Source organism: Pseudophryne corroboree, chromosome 3 (genome assembly GCF_028390025.1).
Source record: "Pseudophryne corroboree isolate aPseCor3 chromosome 3, aPseCor3.hap2, whole genome shotgun sequence".
Lineage (NCBI taxonomy): Eukaryota > Metazoa > Chordata > Amphibia > Anura > Myobatrachidae > Pseudophryne > Pseudophryne corroboree.
The window spans coordinates 415328790-415349766 of NC_086446.1; the positions used below are offsets into that span (position 1 = coordinate 415328790).

Genomic DNA, 20977 nt, shown 5'->3' on the forward strand with positions numbered 1-20977 from the left:
CGCTAGCCCAAAGCCGCACTGGTATAGATGTGACAGGCCAAAGGCTAATGCTGAGAGTTCCCCCATCGCACAGTGCAGCAGACTACAGTTGTCAGCACTATACAGGAGGAAGCAGAACACTAATGTGTAACGCCTAGCATTACTTCATCCGGAATGTAACTTTCATTTGCAGCCATCAGGTCCCACTACTAATAGCTCAGGGTGGCTGAACACAGTGTGCCCACTCGTGGGAGCTGTCACAGCTAGCCACAGTGTCTTATAGCCGATTCTGGCTCACATCTGGCCGGCCTGTGGCTGCACGCTGGCCCCGGCATCAGCCGCCGCTGGCACGGAGCGGAGGAAGTCATACAGGGAGGGTACAGCACGGGCCACCTGGGAGCCAAGCGGAACCCGGACCTTTCCCAGGTACACCGCGTGTCGCCGGAATGCACTCTCCCTGTTTCCCCCCGCCATGCGCATCCAGCACGGAAGCGGAGGGATAGGCGGCTGCCTGTCCGGCGCCCATGCTATAGGCCCTGAGCCTTCTCTCTAACCCGACGCACATGTCCCGACTCCCTCGTGTTTGCCTTCCGCCTTCGCTCACCTCGTCTCCAGACATACTGGCGGCGGTTTCGGTGCTTGCTCGGTGTCCGGTACCAATGTGCTGTCACCGTGCGCTCTGTGCTCCCTGGTTGCCGTTCTAGCCGGTGTCCGCGATGTTACATCAGCTCCAGCCACACGCACAACTCTGCGCCTGCGCCGTAACCCACTGGTCTACGTCACGGCAACCCGTCCAGCAGCTACTCTGACGTCGTAACCAAGAGACAGCGCAGTGCACCACGGGAAATGTGTCCCCCTGACTGGTGGCTGTTTAGCCTTAAAGTAATTTTTATTTCATTGATTTCTCACCTAATGCGACGCGTACGGTTATGGTGGGTTAGTAAGCTTAGTGTCACACCATCTGTCACATGGGAAAAATCCATAATGTGTGTAGCTCATAGTATGTCATCGTCTTTGGCATAATGGTGGTCATTCCGAGTTGTTCGCTCGTTGCCGTTTTTCACAACGCAGCTATTAGGTGGAAAATGCGCATGTGCATGGTACGCAGCGTGCATGCGCTTAGTAATTTAACACAAAACTTTGGAGATTTACACAAGCTCGAGCGACGTTTTTTCAATGCTCGAGTGATCGTAGTGTGATTGACAGGAAGTGGGTGTTTCTGGGCGGCAACTTGGCGTTTTCAGGGAGCGTGCTAAAAAACGCAGGCATGCCAGGGAAAAACGCGGGAGTGGCTGGAGAAACGGGGGAGTGGCTGGCCAAACGCAGGGCGTGTTTGTGACATCAAACCAGGAACTAAACGGGCTGAGGTGATCGCAATCTAGGAGTAGGTCTGGAGCTACTCAGAAACTGCAAGGAATTATTTAGTAGCAGTTCTGCTAATCTTTCGTTCGCTATTCTGCTAAGCTAAGATACACTCCCAGAGGGCGGCGGCCTAGCGTGTGCAATGCTGCTAAAAGCAGCTAGCGAGCGAACAACTCGGAATGAGGGCTATTGTGTGTAGCTCATAGTATGTCAGCGGCATGGTTTTGCCTTGTAAATGACTGTTTTAAAAAAAATGTCAGAGTTGGCCAGTATTCCGCACCTCTGGCAAACTTGGACGCTATTACATCTCACCTGTAATATCTACTGAATGCTGTTAGTTACAGATAATCTGCAGCCATAAATTAACTTTGCGATGCTGTCTGAGACTGCTATTTATAACAGCGGACAAACCTCACAATGCAGATAACTTGAACGCAGCACCACATTGTAAGAAAATCCTTTGGAGATGTTGGGATCTATTTTATAAAAATTGTGGATATGGGGGGTCATTCCGAGTTGTTCGCTCGGTAAAAATCTTCGCATCGCAGCGATTTTCCGCTTAATGCGCATGCGCAATGTCCGCACTGCGACTGCGCCAAGTAAATTTGCTATGCACTTAGGAATTTTACTCACGGCTTTTTCTTCGTTCTGGCGATCGTAATGTGATTGACAGGAAATGGGTGTTACTGGGCGGAAACAGGCCGTTTTATGGGCGTGTGGGAAAAAACGCTACCGTTTCCGGAAAAAACGCAGGAGTGGCCGGAGAAACGGGGGAGTGTCTGGGCGAACGCTGGGTGTGTTTGTGACGTCAAACCAGGAACGACAAGCACTGAACTGATCGCAGAAGCCGAGTAAGTCTGGAGGTACTCAGAAACTGCTACGAGGTGTGTAATCGCAATATTGCGAATACATCGTTCGCAATTTTAAGATGCTAAGATTCACTCCCAGTAGGCGGCGGCTTAGCATGAGCAAATCTGCTAAAATCCGCTTGCGAGCGAACAACTCGGAATGACCCCCATGGTCCTGGCACTTAGAGCTCCTTAGCATTGCTGCCTGGCAGATTACATGCAGCTGCAGGCAAACACTATTCTGCGGGTTGGGATCGGGTGCCCGGCCGTCCGGATCACGGCGGTCAGCATACCGACGCCGGGATCATGACTATCAGAACCCCAGCCGCCAGAATGCCGGATCGGATGGACGCAACGAAGCCCACTCGCCACGCTACGGCCTCGGTGGCTCACTGCGCTCGCCACAGGTTCTATTCCCACTCTATAGGTGTCGTGGACATCCACGAGTGTGAATAGTTCTGGGCCCCCTGCCGGCATTATGGCGACCAGGGGCTCCCGGCGTCGATATGCTGACCGCCGGGATCATAACTACATCCCTATTCTGCTGTCCAGGCTTGCTGTTCACATTTAATTTTGGAGGCACTGCCATACCATCTCCACTGCGCATTCATGGCCCGTTCCCATCTACGCAGAGCACATAATGAGAAGATCTGTAGTGCTGACAGTCGTGCAGCCATTCACACGTGTGCTTGTGATGACACGTCAGTCTAGACAGAGCCCTTTTAACTTTGTTCAAATCTTCACAGGAAAAAGGTGAACTTCACTACTATTGTTTTTGTGTTTCATACAAAATTCCCTTTCAATTTAATTCTAATGACGTTTGGTCACGAACTTGCCCGGGCAACCCTGGGTAGTATAGCTAGTATATATGTAGAATACACAGCTTCCTTTTACCCAGTCACCAATCCCAGTTCTGCACTTGCTTGTGTTGGTAAGATTGAAGATTGTCTGATGCCCTCTTTCGATTGTGGGTTATGTTTAGGTACACAACTCTTCTTTCTCTAACGTCCTAGTGGATGCTGGGAACTCCGTAAGGACCATGGGGAATAGCGGGCTCCGAAGGAGGCTGGGCACTCTAGAAAGATCTTAGACTACCTGGTGTGCACTGGCTCCTCCCACTATGACCCTCCTCCAAGCCTCAGTTAGATTTCGTGCCCGGCCGAGGTTGGATGCACACTAGGGGCTCTCCTGAGCTCTTAGAAAGTTATAGTCTTAGAATTTGTTATTTTCAGTGAGACCTGCTGGCAACAGGCTCACTGCAGCGAGGGACTAAGGGGAGAAGAAGCGAACTCGCCTGCTTGCAGCCGGATTGGGCTTCTTAGGCTACTGGACACCATTAGCTCCAGAGGGATCGACCGCAGGCCCAGCCTTGATGTTCGGTCCCGGAGCCGCGCCGCCGTCCCCCTTACAGAGCCAGAAGCAAGAAGATGGTCCGGAAAATTGGCGGCATGAAGACTCTGTCTTCACCAAGGTAGCGCACAGCACTGCAGCTGTGCGCCATTGCTCCTCTCACACACTTCACACTCCGGTCACTGAGGGTGCAGGGCGCTGGGGGGGGCGCCCTGAGGCAGCAATAAAAACACCTTGGCTGGCTAAAATACCTCAATATATGGCCCCAGGGGCTATATATGAGGTAAATACCCCTGCCAGAATTCCATAAAAAACGGGAGAATAGGCCGCGAAAAAGGGGCGGAGCCTATCTCCTCAGCACACTGGCGCCATTTTTCCCTCACAGCTCGGCTGGAAGGAAGCTCCCTGGCTCTTCCCTGCAATTCTACAGTACAGTAAGAGGGAAAAGAGAGGGGGGGCATTAAAATTGGCACTGTATACAGTATATTATATAAAAAGCAGCTATTAGGGACATAACTCAGTTAGTCCCTGTATATATATAGCGCTCTGGTGTGTGCTGGCATACTCTTACTCTGTCCCCCCAAAGGGCTTTTGTGGGTCCTGTCCTCGTTTAGAGCATTCCCTGTGTGTCTGCGGTGTGTCGGTACAGCTGTGTCGACATGTTGAATGAGGAGGCTTATATGGTGACAGAACAGAGGCCGATATATGTGATGTCGCCCCCTGTGGGGCCGACACCAGAGTGGATGGATAGGTGAAAGGTATTAACCGACAGTGTCAACTCCTTACATAAAAGGGTGGATGACGTAACAGCTGTGGGACAGCCGGCTTCGCAGCCCGCGCCTGCCCAGGCGTCTCAAAGGCCATCAGGGGCTCAAAAACGCCCGCTCTCTCAGATGGCAGACACAGATGTCGACACGGAGTCTGACTCCAGTGTCGACAAGGTGGAGACATATACACAATCCACTAGGAACATCCGTGACGTGATCCCGGCAATAAAAAATGTGTTATACATTTCTGACTTTAACCCAAGCACCTCTAAAAATGGGTTTTAGGTTTGGGGAGAAAAAACAGGCAGTGTTTTGTTCCCCCATCAGATGAATAAATGAAGTGTGTGAAAGCGTGGGTTCCCCCGTTAAGAAACTGGTAATTTATAAAAAGTTACTGATGGCATACCCTTTCCCGCCAGGTGGATAAGTTACGCTGGGAGATATCCCCTAGGGTGGATAAGGCGCTCACACGTTTGTCAAAAAAGGTGGCACTGCCGTCTTAGGATACGGCCACTTTAATAGGTACCTGTTGATAAAAAACAGGAGGCTATCCTGAAGTCTGTATTTACACACTCAGGTACTAGACTGAGACCTGCAGATAGTGCTGCTGCAGCGTGGTCGGTGACCCTGTCAAACAGGGATACTAGTTGGCAAACATAAAAACATATTAAAGACGTCGTCTTATATATGGGGGATGCACAGAGGGATATTTTGCCGGCTGGCATCCAAAATAAATGTAATGTCCATTCTGTCAGGAGGGTATTAGAGACCTGTCACTGGACAGGTGATGCTGACTTAAAAAGCGCATAGAGAGCCTTATAAGGGTGAGGAATTATTTGGGGATGGTCTCTGGGACCTCGTATCCACAGCAACTGCTGGGAAGAAATAATTTTACCTCAGGTTTCCTCACAGACAAAGGTACAGTCCTTTCGGCTTCAGAAACAAATGGCGCTTCCTTTCTGTACAGAGACAAGGGTAGAGGGAAAAAAGCTGCACCAGTCAGCCTGTTCCCAGAATCAAGATTCCTCCCCCACCTCCTGTGAGGCCACACCATGACGCGGGTGCTCCACAGGTGTAGCCAGGTACGGTGGGGGGCCGTCTCAAAAATTTCAGCAATTAGTGGGCTCGCTCACAGGTGGATCCCTGTTTCTTTCAAGTAGTATTTCAGGGGTACAAGCTGGAATTCGAGATGTCTCCCCCCAGCCGTTTCCTAAAATATGCCTTGCTGACAACTCCCTCAGGCAGGGAGGCTGTGCTAGAGGCAATTAATAAGCGGTATTCCCAGCAGGTAATACTCAAGGTGCCCCTACTTCAACAAGGACGGGGTTACTATTCCACACGGGTTGGGGTACCGAAACCGCATGGTTCGGTGTGACCCATTTTATATTTAAAATCCTTGAACACAAAAATTCAAGTTCAAGATGGAATCGCTCAGGGCGGTTATTCCAAGCCTGGACGAGGGGGATTACATGGTATCCTGGGACATCAAGGATGCTTACCTGCATGTCCCCATTTACCATCCTCGCCAGGAGTACCTCAGATTTGTGGTACAGGATTACCATTACCAAGTCCAGACACTGCCGTTTGGACTGTACATGGCACCGAGGGTGTTTTATCAAGGTAATGGCCGAAATGTTGATACTCCTTCAAAAAAAGGGAGTTGTAATTATCCCGTACTTGGACAATCTCGTTATAAGGGCGAGGTCCAAGGAGCAGTTGGTAGTCGGGGTAGCACTATTTTGGAAAGTGCTACAACAGCATGGTTGGATTCTAAACAGTCCAAAGTCACAGCTGGTTCCTATGACACGTCTACTGTTCCTGGGGATGGTTCTGGACATAAACCAGAAATAGTGTTTCTCCCGGAGGAGAAAGCCAAGGAGTTGTCATCTCTAGTCAGAGACCTCCTGAAGCCAAAATAGGTAGCGGTGCATCATTGCACGCGAGTCCTGGGAAAAATGGTAGCTTCCTACGAAGCAATCCCATTAGGCAGGTTCCATACAAGAACTTTTCAGAGGGACCTGTTGGACAAGTGGTCCGGATCGCATCTTCCGATGCATAGGCTGATAACCCTGTCTCCAAGGACCAGGGTATCTCTACTGTGGTGGCTGCAGAGTGCCCATCTTCAAGAGGGCCGCAGGTTCGGCATACAGGACTAGGTCCTAGTGACCATGGATTCCAGCCTTTGAGGCTGGGAGGCAGTCACACAGGGAAGAAATTTCCAGGGACTTTGGTCAAGTCAGGTTATTTCCCTACACATAAATATTCTGGACCTGAGGGCCATTTACAATGCCCTGAGGCCGGCAAGGCCTCTGCTTCAAAACCAGCCGGTACTGATCCAATCAGACAACATCACGGCAGTCGCCCATGTAAACCAACAGGGCGGCACAAGAAGCAGGATGGCGATGGCAGAAGCCACAAGGATTCTCCGATAGGCGGAAAATCATGTATTAGCACTGTCAGCAGTGTTCATTCCCGGAGTGGACAACTGGGAAGCAGTCTTCTCAACAGACACGACCTCCACCCGGGAGAATGGGGACTTCCTCCAGAAGTCTTCCAATAGGATTGTACACCATTGGGAAAGGCCACAGGTGGACATGATGGCGTCCCGCCTCAACAAAAAGCTATAAAAGATATTGCACCGGGTCAAGGGACCCTCAGGCGATAGCTATGGACGCTCTGGTAACACCGTGGGTGTACCAGTCGGTTTATGTGTTCTCCCCTCTGCCTCTCATACCAAAGGTACTGAGAATAATAAGAAGGCGAGGAGTAAGAACGATACTCGTGGATGGCCAAGAAGAGCTTGGTACCCAGAACTTCAAGAATTTATATCAGAGGACCCATGGCCTCTGCCACTCAGACAGGACCTGCGGCAGCAGGGGCCCTGTCTGTTCCAAGACTTACCGCGGCTGCGTTTGTTGGCGTGGCGGTTGAACGCCGGATCCTGAAGGAAAAGGGCATTCCGGAGGAAGTCATTCCTACGCTTACTAAAGCCAGGAAAAAGGTTACAGCAACTCATTATCACCGCATATGGCGAAAATATGTTGCATGGTGTGAGGCCGAAAGGGCCCCAACAGAGGAATTTCAACTAGGTCGATTTCTGCATTTCCTGCAAGCAGGAGTGACTATGGGCCTTAAATTGGGTTCCATTAAGGTACAGATCTCGGCTCTGTCGATTTTCTTTCAAAAAGAACTAGCTTCAGTACCTGAAGTTCAGACATTTATAAAAGGAGTGCTGCAGAGTCAGCCCCCGGTTGTGCCTCCTGTGGCACCTTGGGATCTCAACGTGGTGTTGAGTTTCTTAAAATCACATTGGTTTGAACCACTAAAAACCGTGGATCTGAAATATCTCACGTGGAAGGTGGTTATGTTATTGGCCTTGGCTTCTGCCAGGCGAGTATCAAAGTTGGCGGCTTTGTCTTGTAAAAGCCCTTATTTGATTTTCCATATGGATAGGGCAGAATTGAGGACTCGTCCCCAGTTTCTCCCAAAGGTGGTGTCAGCGTTTCACCTGAACCAGCCTATTGTGGTGCCTAGGCTACTAGGGACTTGGAGGACTCCAAGTTGCTAGACGTTGTCAGGGCACTGAAAATATATGTTTCCAGAACGGCTAGAGTCAGAAAATCTGACTAGCTGTTTATCCTATATGCACCTAACAAGCTGGGTGCTCCTGCTTCTAAGCAGACTATGGGGTATATGCAATTGCGGTCGAATTCCCGAAATTGTCGAATTTCGGGTCATTTTCGACCAAAAAAAAAAAATCGCCTATGCAATTCAGTGCTTTCTGACCAAAAAACGGACTTTCAAAATTCGACTTTTTGAAATTCGAATTTTTGCAAATTCGACTTTTCTGCAATGATACAAGTGCTGCAATTCGACCAAAGCATATTCAATTCAAGTTTGGAAATTCGACAGCAGTGCTTTTAGACAGCAAATTCGTCATTTTCAATCCGCCACACTTTGGAGGGTGAAAACAAATAAAAAAAATTTAAACATGTTTTTTTTTGTGTTTTTTTTGGGGGGAATAGCAGATCTATTTATATTAGAAGGGTTTGGGTACTTTTTTTTTTTTTTTTTTGGAGGCACAAATATTATTTATATATTTTTTAAAATATTTTTTTTTTTTTTTTTTTTTTTTTATGCTGGAACGGTAAAATCATTAAAAAAATGGCGTGGGGTCCCCCCTCCAAAGCATAACCAGCCTCGGGCTCTTCGAGCTGGTCCTGGTTCTAAAAATGCGGGGGAAAAATTGACAGGGGATCCCCCGTATTTTTAAAACCAGCACCGGGCTCTGCGCCTGGTGCTGGTGCCAAAAATACGGGGGACAAAAAGAGTAGGGGTCCCCCGTATTTTTAACACCAGCATCGGGCTCCACTAGCTGGACAGATAATGCCACAGCCGGGGGTCACTTTTATGCCGTGCCCTGCGGCCGTGGCATCAAATATCCAACTAGTCACCCCTGGCCGGGGTACCCTGGGGGAGTGGGGACCCCTTCAATTAAGGGGTCCCCCCCCCCAGCCACCCAAGGGCCAGGGGTGAAGCCCGAGGCTGTCCCCCCCCCCCCCCCCATCCAATGGGCTGCGGATGGGGGGGCTGATAGCCTTTTGTGATAATAAAAAGATATTGTTTTTTCCAGTAGTACTACAAGTCCCAGCAAGCCTCCCCCGCAAGCTGGTACTTGGAGAACCACAAGTACCAGCATGCGGGAGAAAAACGGGCCCGCTGGTACCTGTAGTACTACTGGGGAAAAAATACCCAAATAAAAACAGGACACACACACCGTCGACAGTAAAACTTTATTTCATACGTCGACACACACATACTTACCTATGTTCACACGCCGACATCGGTCCTCTTCTCCATGTAGAATCCACGGATACCTGAAAAGAAAAGTTCAATATACTCACCTCAGCCATGGTCCAGAGATAAATCCACGTACTTGGCAAAAAAAGAAAACGCAAATACCCGACCACTGGACTGAAAGGGGTCCCATGCTGACACATGGGACACCTTTCCACGAATGAGACCTGTCAGTGACAGCTGTCACAGAAAGGTCTCTAAGCCAATCAGGAAGCGCAACTTCGTTGCGCAAACCTGATTGGCTGTGCGCTGTCTGTACTGTGACAGCGCATCGCAAAGCCGCTCCATTACTTTCAATGGTGGGAACTTAGCGGCTAGCGGTGAGGTCACCCGCCGGTCAGCGGCTGACCGGCGGGTGACCCCACCGCTACCCGCAAAGTTCCCACCATTGAAAGTATTGGAGCGGCTTTGCGATGCGCTTTCACAGTACAGACAGCGCACAGCCAATCAGGTGAGCGCCACGGAAGTAGCGCTTCCTGATTGGCTGAAGGGACTTCAGTGACAGGAGTCCCGTGATGTCCCGGCATTCGGGAGAAAGGGGTCTGATGTGAAAGCATTGGACCCCTTTCAGTCCGGTATGGAGCGGGTATTTGCGTTTTTTTTTTTTAACAAGTACCTGGATTTATCTCTCTGGACGTGGATTTATCTCTGGACGCTGGAAGGTGAGTATAATTTTTTCACAGGTACCCTCGGATCGTCGGAGACCGTGGCAGTCGGCGTGTCAACATAGGTAAGTATGTGTGTGTCGGTAGTGTGTAATAAAGTTTTACTATCAAGGTGTGTGTGTCCTGTTTTTATTTGGGTATTTTTTTCCCAGTAGTACTACAGGTACCAGCGGGCCCGTTTTTCTCCCGCATGCTGGTACTTGTGGTTCTCCAAGTACCAGCTTGCGGGGGAGGCTTGCTGGGACTTGTACTACTACTGGAAAAAACAATATCTTTTTATTATCACAAAAGGCTATCAGCCCCCCCATCCGCAGCCCATTGGATGGGGGGGGACAGCCTCGGGCTTCACCCCTGGCCCTTGGGTGGCTGGGGGGGGGGACCCCTTGATTGAAGGGGTCCCCACTCCCCCAGGGTACCCCGGCCAGGGGTGACTAGTTGGATATTTGATGCCACGGCCGCAGGGCACGGCATAAAAGTGACCCCCGGCTGTGGCATTATCTGTCCAGCTAGTGGAACCCGATGCTGGTGTTAAAAATACGGGGGACCCCTACTCTTTTTGTCCCCCGTATTTTTGGCACCAGCACCAGGCGCAGAGCCCGGTGATGGTTTTAAAAATACGGGGGATCCCTGGCCAATTTTTCCCCGGATTTTTAGAACCAGGACCAGCTCGATGAGCCCGAGGCTGGTTATGCTTTGGAGGGGGGACCCCACGCCATTTTTTTTTTCGGGTTTTTCCCGTTTTTTAAAATCGCGGCAAAATCCGCCAAATCGGCCGATTTTCGCCCGCGATTCTGGCGAATCCGTTTTTCATTGAATATGGTGAATTCCGGCAGGCACCTGCCGGAATTCACCTGGCGAATTGAGTCGGAAAAAAAAACGGCGAAAAATTGCCGCAATTCGCCGTGAATTGCATATACCTCTATTGCTCGTTGGATTTGTGGTACAATTCAGCTTGCACATACTGTGGCAGGCCTGCCACAGCCAAAGTCTGTCAATGCCCATTCCACAAGGAAGGTGGGCTCATCTTGGGCGGCTGCCCGAGGGGTCTCGGCTTTACAACTTTGCCGAGCAGCTACTTGGTCAGGGGCAAACACGTTTGCAAAATTCTACAAATTTGATACCCTGGCTGAGGAGGACCTGGAGTTCTCTCATTCAGTGCTGCAGAGTCATCCGCACTCTCCCGCCCGTTTGGGAGCTTTGGTATAATCCCCATGGTCCTTACGGAGTTCCCAGCATCCACTAGGACGTTAGAGAAAATAAGAATTTACTCACCGGTAATTCTATTTCTCGTAGTCCGTAGTGGATGCTGGGCGCCCATCCCAAGTGCGGTTTATCTGCAATACTTGTACATAGTTATTGTTAACTAAATCGGGTTATTGTTGAGCCATCTGTTGAGAGGCTCTATTGTTTCATACTGTTAACTGTGTTTCATATCACGAGTTGTACGGTGTGATTGGTGTGGCTGGTATGAGTCTTACCCGGGATTCAAAATCCTTCCTTATTGTGTACGCTCGTCCGGGCACAGTACCTAACTGAGGCTTGGAGGAGGGTCATAGTGGGAGGAGCCAGTGCACACCAGGTAGTCTAAGATCTTTCTAGAGTGCCCAGCCTCCTTCGGAGCCCGCTATTCCCCATGGTCCTTACGGAGTTCCCAGCATCCACTACGGACTACGAGAAATAGAATTACCGGTGAGTAAATTCTTATTTTTAAGTATATGTAAATAGCCTTGACTATGTGTACAACCCTTATAACAAATGTTTCCCCAATGACTGGGACAACATAAGTATTTTTCAAAGGGTATAAAACACACTTTTCTCTGACGTCCTAGTGGATGCTGGGAACTCCGTAAAGACCATGGGGAATAGCGGCTCCGCAGGAGACTAGGCACAAAAGTAAAGCTTTAGGACTACCTGGTGTGCACTGGCTCCTCCCCCTATGACCCTCCTCCAAGCCTCAGTTAGATTTTTGTGCCCGGCCGAGAAGGGTGCACACTAGGGGCTCTCCTGAGCTTCTTAGTGAAAGTTTAGTTTTAGGTTTTTTATTTTCAGTGAGACCTGCTGGCAACAGGCTCACTGCATCGAGGGACTAAGGGGAGAAGAAGCGAACCTGCCTGCTTGCAGCCAGCTTGGGCTTCTTAGGCTACTGGACACCATTAGCTCCAGAGGGACCGAACACAGGCCCAGCCTCGGAGTCCGGTCCCAGAGCCGCGCCGCCGGCCCCCTTACAGAGCCAGAAGCAAGAAGAGGTCCGGAAAAATCGGCGGCAGAAGACATCAGTCTTCAACAAGGTAGCGCACAGCACTGCAGCTGTGCGCCATTGTTACTCAGGCACACTTCACACTTCGGTCACTGAGGGTGCAGGGCGCTAGGGGGGGCGCCCTGAGCAGCAATGTAAACACCTTGGCTGGCGAAAATACACCACATATAACCCCCAGGGCTATATGGATGTATTTTAACCCCTGCCAGAACTCACCAAAAAGCGGGAGAAAAGGCCGCCGAGAAGGGGGCGGAGCCTATCTCCTCAGCACACGGGCGCCATTTTCCATCACAGCTCCGCTGGAAGGACGTCTCCCTGACTCTCCCCTGCAGTCCTGCACTACAGAAAAGGGTAAAAAAGAGAGGGGGGCACTAATTTGGCGCGTTCTAATAATAACAGCAGCTATAAAGGGAAAAGCACGTTTTATAGTGGTATTCCTGTCTATATATAGCGCTCTGGTGTGTGCTGGCATACTCTCCCTCTGTCTCCCCAAAGGGCTAGTGGGGTCCTGTCCTCTATCAGAGCATTCCCTGTGTGTGTGCGGTGTGTCGGTACGATTGTGTCGACATGTTTGAGGAGGAAAATGAGATGGAGGCGGAGCAATTGCCTATTATAGAGTTGTCACCCCCTAGGGAGTCGACACCTGAGTGACTGAGCTTATGGAAGGAATTGCGTGACAGTGTCAGTTCTTTACGAAAGACAGTGGACGACATGAGACAGCCGGCTACTCAGCTTGTGCCTGTCCAGGGGTCTCAAACGCCATCAGGGGCTTTAAAACGCCCGTTACCTCAAATGGCAGACACAGACACGGATACTGACTCCAGTGTCGATGATGAGGAGACAAACGTGACTTCCAGTAGGGCCACACGTTACATGATTGAAGCAATGAAAAATGTATTGCATATCTCTGATAATACAAGTACCACTAAAAAGGGTATTATGTTTGGTGAGAAAAAACTGCCTGTAGTTTTTCCTGTATCCGAGGAATTAAATGAAGTGTGTGATGAGGCGTGGGTTTCCCCCGATAAAAAACTGATAATTCCTAAAAGGTTATTGGCATCATACCCTTTCCCGCCAGAGGATAGGGCACGTTGGGAAACACCCCCTAGGGTGGATAAAGCGCTCACACGCTTGTCTAAACAGGTAACACTACCCTCTCCTGATACGGCCGCCCTAAAGGAACCTGCCGATAGAAAGCAGGAGAATATCCTAAAATGTATATACACTCACATGGGTGTTATACTGCGACCAGCAATCGCCTCAGCCTGGATGTGCAGTGCGGGCGTGGCGTGGTCGGATTCCCTGACTGAAAATATTGATACCCTAGATAGGGACAGTATATTACTGACTATAGAGCATTTGAAAGATGCATTTTTATATATGCGTGATGCACAGAGGGATATTTGCCGACTGGCATCAAGAGTTAGCGCGCTGTCCATTTCTGCAAGAAGAGGTTTATGGACGCGGCAGTGGTCAGGTGATGCGGATTCTAAAAGGCACATGGAAGACGCCGTATTATCAGGTGCAGTCCTTTCGGCCCCATAAGGGCAAGCGGGCAAAAGGCGCCTCATTTCTGCCCCGTGGCAGAGGGAGAGGAAAAAGGCTGCAGCAAACAGCCAGTTCCCAGGAACAAAAGCCCTCTCCCGCCTCCGCAAAGTCCTCAGCATGACGCTGGGGCTTTACAAGCGGACTCAGGCACGGTGGGGGCCCGTCTCAAGAAGTTCAGTGCGCAGTGGGCCCACTCGCAAGTGGACCCCTGGATCCTTCAGGTGGTATCTCAGGGGTACAAATTGGAATTCGAGACGTCTCCCCCTCGCCGTTTCCTAAAGTCTGCTTTACCGACGTCTCCCTCAGACAGGGAGGCAGTATTGCAAGCCATTCACAAGCTGTATTCCCAGCAGGTGATAATCAAGGTACCCCTCCTGCAACAGGGAAAGGGGTACTATTCCACACTATTTGTGGTACCGAAGCCGGACGGCTCGGTGAGATCAATTTTAAATCTAAAATCCTTGAACACTTACATACAAAGGTTCAAATTCAAGATGGAGTCACTCAGAGCAGTGATTGCAAACCTGGAAGAAGGGGGCTATATGGTCTCTCTGGACATCAAAGATGCTTACCTACATGTCCCAATTTACCCTTCTCACCAAGGGTACCTCAGGTTTGTGGTACAGAACTGTCACTATCAGTTTCAGACGCTGCCGTTTTTGATTGTCCACGGCACCCCGGGTCTTTACCAAGGTAATGGCCGAAATGATGATACTCCTTCGAAAGAAGGGAGTTTTAGTTATCCCTTACTTGGACGATCTCCTGATAAGGGCAAGATCCAGGGAACAGTTGGAAGTCGGGGTAGCACTATCTCAGATAGTGCTGCGGCAGCACGGTTGGATTCTCAATATTCCAAAATCGCAGCTGATCCCGACGACACGCCTTCTATTCCTAGGGATGATCCTGGACACAGTCCAGAAAAAGGTGTTTCTCCCGGAGGGGAAAGCCAGGGAGTTATCCGAGCTAGTCAGAAATCTCCTAAAACCAGGCCAAGTCTCAGTGCATCAATGCACAAGGGTCCTGGGAAAGATGGTGGCTTCTTACGAAGCAATCCCATTCGGCAGATTCCACGCAAGAACCTTCCAGTGGGATCTGCTAGACAAATGGTCCGGGTCGCATCTTCAGATGCATCAGCGGATAATCTTGTCACCAAGGACAAGGGTGTCTCTCCTGTGGTGGTTGCAGAGTGCTCATCTTCTAGAGGGCCGCAGATTCGGCATTCAGGATTGGGTCCTGGTGACCACGGATGCCAGCCTGAGAGGCTGGGGAGCAGTCACACAGGGAAGAAATTTCCAGGGCTTGTGGTCAAGCCTGGAGACATCACTTCACATAAATATCCTGGAGCTAAGGGCCATCTACAATGCTCTAAGCCTAGCAAGACCTCTGCTTCAAGGTCAGCCGGTGCTGATCCAGTCAGACAACATCACGGCAGTCGCCCACGTAAACAGACAGGGCGGCACAAGAAGCAGGAGGGCAATGGCAGAAGCTGCAAGGATTCTTCGCTGGGCGGAAAATCATGTGATAGCACTGTCAGCAGTGTTCATTCCGGGAGTGGACAACTGGGAAGCAGACTTCCTCAGCAGACACGACCTCCACCCGGGAGAGTGGGGACTTCACCCAGAAGTCTTCCACATGATTGTGAACCGTTGGGAAAAACCAAAGGTGGACATGATGGCGTCCCGCCTCAACAAAAAACTAGACAGGTATTGCGCCAGGTCAAGGGACCCTCAGGCAATAGCTGTGGACGCTCTGGTAACACCGTGGGTGTACCAGTCAGTGTACGTGTTCCCTCCTCTGCCTCTCATACCCAAGGTACTGAGAATCATAAGAAGGAGAGGAGTAAGGACTATACTCGTGGCTCCGGATTGGCCAAGAAGGACTTGGTACCCGGAACTTCAAGAGATGCTCACAGAGAACCCGTGGCCTCTACCTCTAAGAAGGGATCTGCTCCAGCAGGGACCCTGTCTGTTCCAAGACTTATCGTGGCTGCGTTTGACGGCATGGCGGTTGAACGCCGGATCCTGAAGGAAAAAGGCATTCCGGATGAAGTCATCCCTACCCTGATCAAAGCCAGGAAGGATGTAACCGCACAACATTATCACCGTATTTGGCGTAAATATGTTGCGTGGTGCGAGGCCAGGAAGGCCCCTACAGAGGAATTTCAACTGGGTCGGTTCCTGCATTTCCTGCAAACAGGACTGTCTATGGGCCTAAAATTAGGGTCCATTAAGGTTCAAATTTCGGCCCTGTCGATTTTCTTCCAGAAAGAACTGGCTTCAGTTCCTGAAGTTCAGACGTTTGTCAAGGGGGTACTGCATATACAGCCTCCTTTTGTGCCTCCAGTGGCACCTTGGGATCTCAATGTAGTTTTGGGGTTCCTAAAATCACATTGGTTTGAACCACTCACCACTGTGGACTTAAAATATCTCACATGGAAAGTGGTAATGCTGTTGGCCCTGGCTTCAGCCAGGCATGTCTCAGAATTGGCGGCTTTATCCTATAAAAGCCCTTACCTAATTTTTCATACGGACAGGGCAGAATTGAGGACTCGTCCTCAATTTCTCCCTAAGGTGGTTTCAGCGTTTCACCTGAATCAGCCTATTGTGGTACCTGCGGCTACTAGGGACTTGGAGGACTCCAAGTTGCTGGACGTAGTCAGGGCCCTGAAAATATATGTTTCCAGGACGGCTGGAGTCAGGAAATCTGACTCGCTGTTTATCCTGTATGCACCCAACAAGCTGGGTGCTCCTGCTTCTAAGCAGACTATTGCGCGCTGGATCTGTAACACGATTCAGCAAGCTCATTCTGCGGCAGGATTGCCGCATCCTAAATCAGTAAAAGCCCATTCCACAAGGAAGGTGGGCTCATCTTGGGCGGCTGCCCGAGGGGTCTCGGCGTTACAACTTTGCCGAGCAGCTACTTGGTCAGGGGCAAACACGTTTGCTAAATTCTACAAATTTGATACCCTGGCTGAGGAGGATCTGGAGTTCTCTCATTCGGTGCTGCAGAGTCATCCGCACTCTCCCGCCCGTTTGGGAGCTTTGGTATAATCCCCATGGTCCTTACGGAGTTCCCAGCATCCACTAGGACGTCAGAGAAAATAAGAATTTACTTACCGATAATTCTATTTCTCGTAGTCCGTAGTGGATGCTGGGCGCCCATCCCAAGTGCGGATTGTCTGCAATACTTGTACATAGTTATTGTTACAAAAACCGGGTTATTATTGTTGTGAGCCATCTTTCCAGAGGCTCCTCTGTTATCATGCTGTTAACTGGGTTCAGATCACAGGTTATACGGTGTGATTGGTGTGGCTGGTATGAGTCTTACCCGGGATTCAAAATCCTTCCTTATTGTGTACGCTCGTCCGGGCACAGTATCCTAACTGAGGCTTGGAGGAGGGTCATAGGGGGAGGAGCCAGTGCACACCAGGTAGTCCTAAAGCTTTACTTTTGTGCCCAGTCTCCTGCGGAGCCGCTATTCCCCATGGTCCTTACGGAGTTCCCAGCATCCACTACGGACTACGAGAAATAGAATTATCGGTAAGTAAATTCTTATTATTTAACATACAAGAACTCAATGCACATATATACAGTATTGTGTGAATATAAATAAATAAAAGATGAATAATGGTCCCCCTTGCTCATACCATTAAAAGCTGGTGCTGTGAGTAATCAGATGGATAATACCACATGTCCGGATTTTGGCAAAGTTCAACACCACACCACCAAGTAGCGTTCCACCGACCGGAGACCAGAAACCAGATACCGGAACATACGGTTTCCGGCTGGAGGGATGCAAATCACCAGAATTCCAGGTGCTTACAATGGCATTTGGCATTAAATAGGACTGCACTTGAAAAAGGATCACTGTATCTGAAACGCATCATGCTGGTGACATGACAATCTGCCGACCCCTGAGGACTCTATCATCAAGCAATAAACTTGTGGCATGTGGCATTATCGTTGACCGGACCACAACCCCGGAACGGTACAACGCTGCCCCCCCGCGCGCCGTCAAACAAGGTGTGATCGCATTTCACCAGGATGCAATCACACCTTACTAATCGTGCACGCGTTGTGCAATTTTTGCAGTAGTACAAAAATTGAGATTTTTGTACTATAATGATCCAACCTGAATTGGGGCCTATGTTCACAATATCTGAAAGAGTCCTAGTGTTCATGTTGTTCAATCCAAAAGTGTCCAGTCATCCCTTATGCTTCTTCCTTTGCCAGAGGAGGGGAAAACCCTTTCATTCAGTGGGATGTAATAAAGTCTGAGATTGCCGTAGGGGGGGATGCTGACCATGTTCGATTTCCTCACACTGGACATTTTGCACTGTACCCCTCTCCAGACAGAGCGTTTTGAGATCTTTGTCAAGGCTAGGATTGCCCTTGACCCCCAGTTTTGTTCAAATGTCCCAACTTACTAAAATTTTGGATAATTACAAAAACAAATATTTACTCTAGGGGACTGTAAAAAAATTAAGAGAAGGAGTGGTAGGGGACTATAACAAAAAATTAGAGAAGATGGTCTCTGTAACAAAAAAAAACAGAGAGGAATTGTAACATGAATAATTGACAATACTGTGTTGTGGTGTAATGTGTATAAGGGGTATTACTCTTTGGTGTAATGGGTGTAAGGGACTCTACTGTGTGGTGTAATGTGTGGAGAACTGCTGTGTGGTGTTATGTGTATAAGGGGTAATACTGTGCGGTTTAATGCGTATAAGGAGCACTTCTATGTGGTATAATGTATAAGGGGTACTACTGTGCTGTATTATGTGTATAAGGAACACTTGTGCGGTGTACTGTGTATAAGGAGCACTACTGTGCAGTGTAATGTGTATAAGGAGCACTACTGTGCAGTGTAATGTGTATAAGGAGCACTACTGTGCAGTGTAATGTGTATAAGGGGCACTACTGTGTAGTGTAATGTGTATAAGAGGCACTACTGTGCGGAGTAATGTATATAAGAGGCACCACTGTGCAGTGTAATGTGTATAAGGAGCACTACTGTGGGGTGAAATGTGTATAAGGAACACTACTATAGGGTGTAATGTGTATAAAGACCACAATTGTGTGGTGTAATGTGTATAAGGAGCACTACTTTGTGGTATAATCTGTATAAAGGGTACTAATGTGTGGTGTAATGTGTATAAGGGGTACTACTGTGCTGTGTTTTGTGTATAAGGGGTACTACTGTGTGGTGTATTGTGAATAACGGATACTACTGTGCGGTGTAATGTGTAGGAGGGGTACTACTGTGTGGTGTAATGTGAATAACTAACACTACTCTGTGGTGTAATGTAAATTGGTATTATTCTGTGGCCTGCCCCTTCCCCACAAAGTCATGCCCCTTTATTTCTGGTGCGCATATGCGGCATGCACTATCCCTATTTCGAATATGGGGGAGGGGGGTTGCCAATACTCTTACTGGCACGGGGCACACAAATGTCTACTAATGTCACTACTAATGCCATTTTCTTTTAGGGATAATGTTGGACCAGATTGTGTATGATCCCTTACGTTGGCTTTTAACCATCTACTTTCAACATCTACTTTAATACCCCTTTTCCACCAGCCAGCATACAACACGGGTGTCACGATCCGGGTTACTGGACGCCATTATCTACCTTTCAGGTGTATCCTGAGGCTGGCTCAGCGTTCCAGGGCCGGGTCTCAGTCATGCTGCTGACATCCTCACTCCACATCTCCTCCCTGTCATTCCGAAGGCGCTTTCATAGTAAGCTCATAAAGTCAAGTTGGCGTCTCCTGCCCTCCGCGGCCTCCACCGCCATTACTGCTACTACTCACATGGTTCTACAAACTAACTTTCCCTCCAATTGCTAGTATAGGCGCAGCCATGTTGGTTCAGTCACATGACATTACCTCCACCGATCCGCTGTACCGCTGAACTCTGCCTAATTGATCAGCCAATGCCTGCCCTGCTGCAGGTATAAATATCCTGTTCCTGAACCAGGAAGTTGTCAGTGCTTTGGTTGTCAAACCCAATGTTACCAGTCTCCCTGCTTTGTGGTTGTTTGCTTATTACAGGTATTCCAGCTCCTGTCTCCAACTCCACTAGAGACCTGCACCAGTTTAACATCTAGCGGTGCAGCCTGACTGATCTAACATTGATCCCTGCAACTGGCAGTGTCTAACACCGGCTTCCAGCATCCAGCTTCCAGCGGTGTCCTGTTTCCAAATACCATCGGTGCTCCGTCATCGAATACCAGATACCATCGGTGCTCCACCATCGAATACCAAATACCATCGGTGCTCCGCCATCAAATACCAGATACTATCGGTGCTCCGCCATCGAATACCAGATACCATCGGTGCTCCGCCATCGAATACCAGATATCATTGGTGCTCCGCCATCGACTTTCTAATTCCAGCGATCCCTAGCATCACCAGTGCTACTAGCTATTCTCCAGCTACGTTGGTGCATCAAGCTCTCCACTCAGCTCATCGTTCAGTCCGGTTCCATCCGGCCTACCCAGCAGCTAACTTATACTCCAGCCAATACAACCAGCTTCCAGTGCACCACCTGCTGGTCAGCTCCTGTTACCGTTCTACTACTCAGTACTTGGGTGCCGGTTAAGGACATTCCATCTCCTTGTCTGCCAAGACTGATACCTAATATTACCGCACCCAGAGGCATCCGCATCCCTGGTGTATCTAACAGGAACTGTGTATTGTCTTTAATTTACCATACCTGACATTGCTGCTGATGTACCATCTGAACTGTGCTTGAATAAAACCCGTTAACCTTATTCCAGTTGTCGTGGTCACGCCTTCGGGCTTGGGTACTGCATGTCTAAAAGTCCCATACTACCTCCCAGGTTTAACTACACCTCAGCCCCTACAACTGAGGCTTCCTCCAGTCAGCACCAGCCCTCAGTTGTGACAACGGGTTATTGCACATGAACGTGCATAACCCGTGTTGCTGGCTGGTGTAAAAGGGCTGAATTGGAATAATCCGGGTCGAGTGACCCGGTATTCCAACTCAAGTATCTTGCAAGGTTGACCCGGTAAGCTGTGCAGTGTAAACGGTAGTCGGGTCGATGCGACCTGGCTCCCGTTCACACTGTATGGGAGGGCGGCGCTGGGAGATCATGTGATCTCCCAGCGCAGCCCCCACTGCGTCACCGGCAATGTTACCAACCGGCAATATGCCGGGTTTGGAGAAGGTAGATGGAAAGGGTGCTGACGCGGGTCGCAGCTGAGTAGCACTCATGTCAGGCTCCTGGCTGTGACCCGCGTTATTAGATGGAAAAGGGGTATAATTTTGCATGTTATAGTACATCCTTGACTTTCTTTTTATTTAATCCATTGTCACCAA

General features: G+C 49.5%; 1 protein-coding gene and 1 long non-coding RNA gene across 2 annotated transcripts in view; one reads left to right on the forward strand and one right to left on the reverse strand.

Moving 5' to 3' along the window:
• The window catches only part of EIF2S2 (eukaryotic translation initiation factor 2 subunit beta), a 106027-nt gene extending 105250 nt beyond the window's left edge, over nt 1-777 (reverse strand). The window contains exon 1 of the mRNA XM_063960227.1: nt 584-777. Coding sequence (XP_063816297.1) covers nt 584-598 — 15 coding nt within the window. The 5' untranslated portion in view covers nt 599-777. The remainder of the gene's footprint in view (nt 1-583) is intronic.
• On the forward strand, nt 764-20408 carry LOC135055784 (uncharacterized). The gene is made up of 2 exons (XR_010243811.1): nt 764-861; nt 19123-20408. It is a non-coding gene; the product is annotated as an uncharacterized LOC135055784 (long non-coding RNA).
• The last annotated feature ends 569 nt before the right edge of the window (nt 20409-20977 follow it).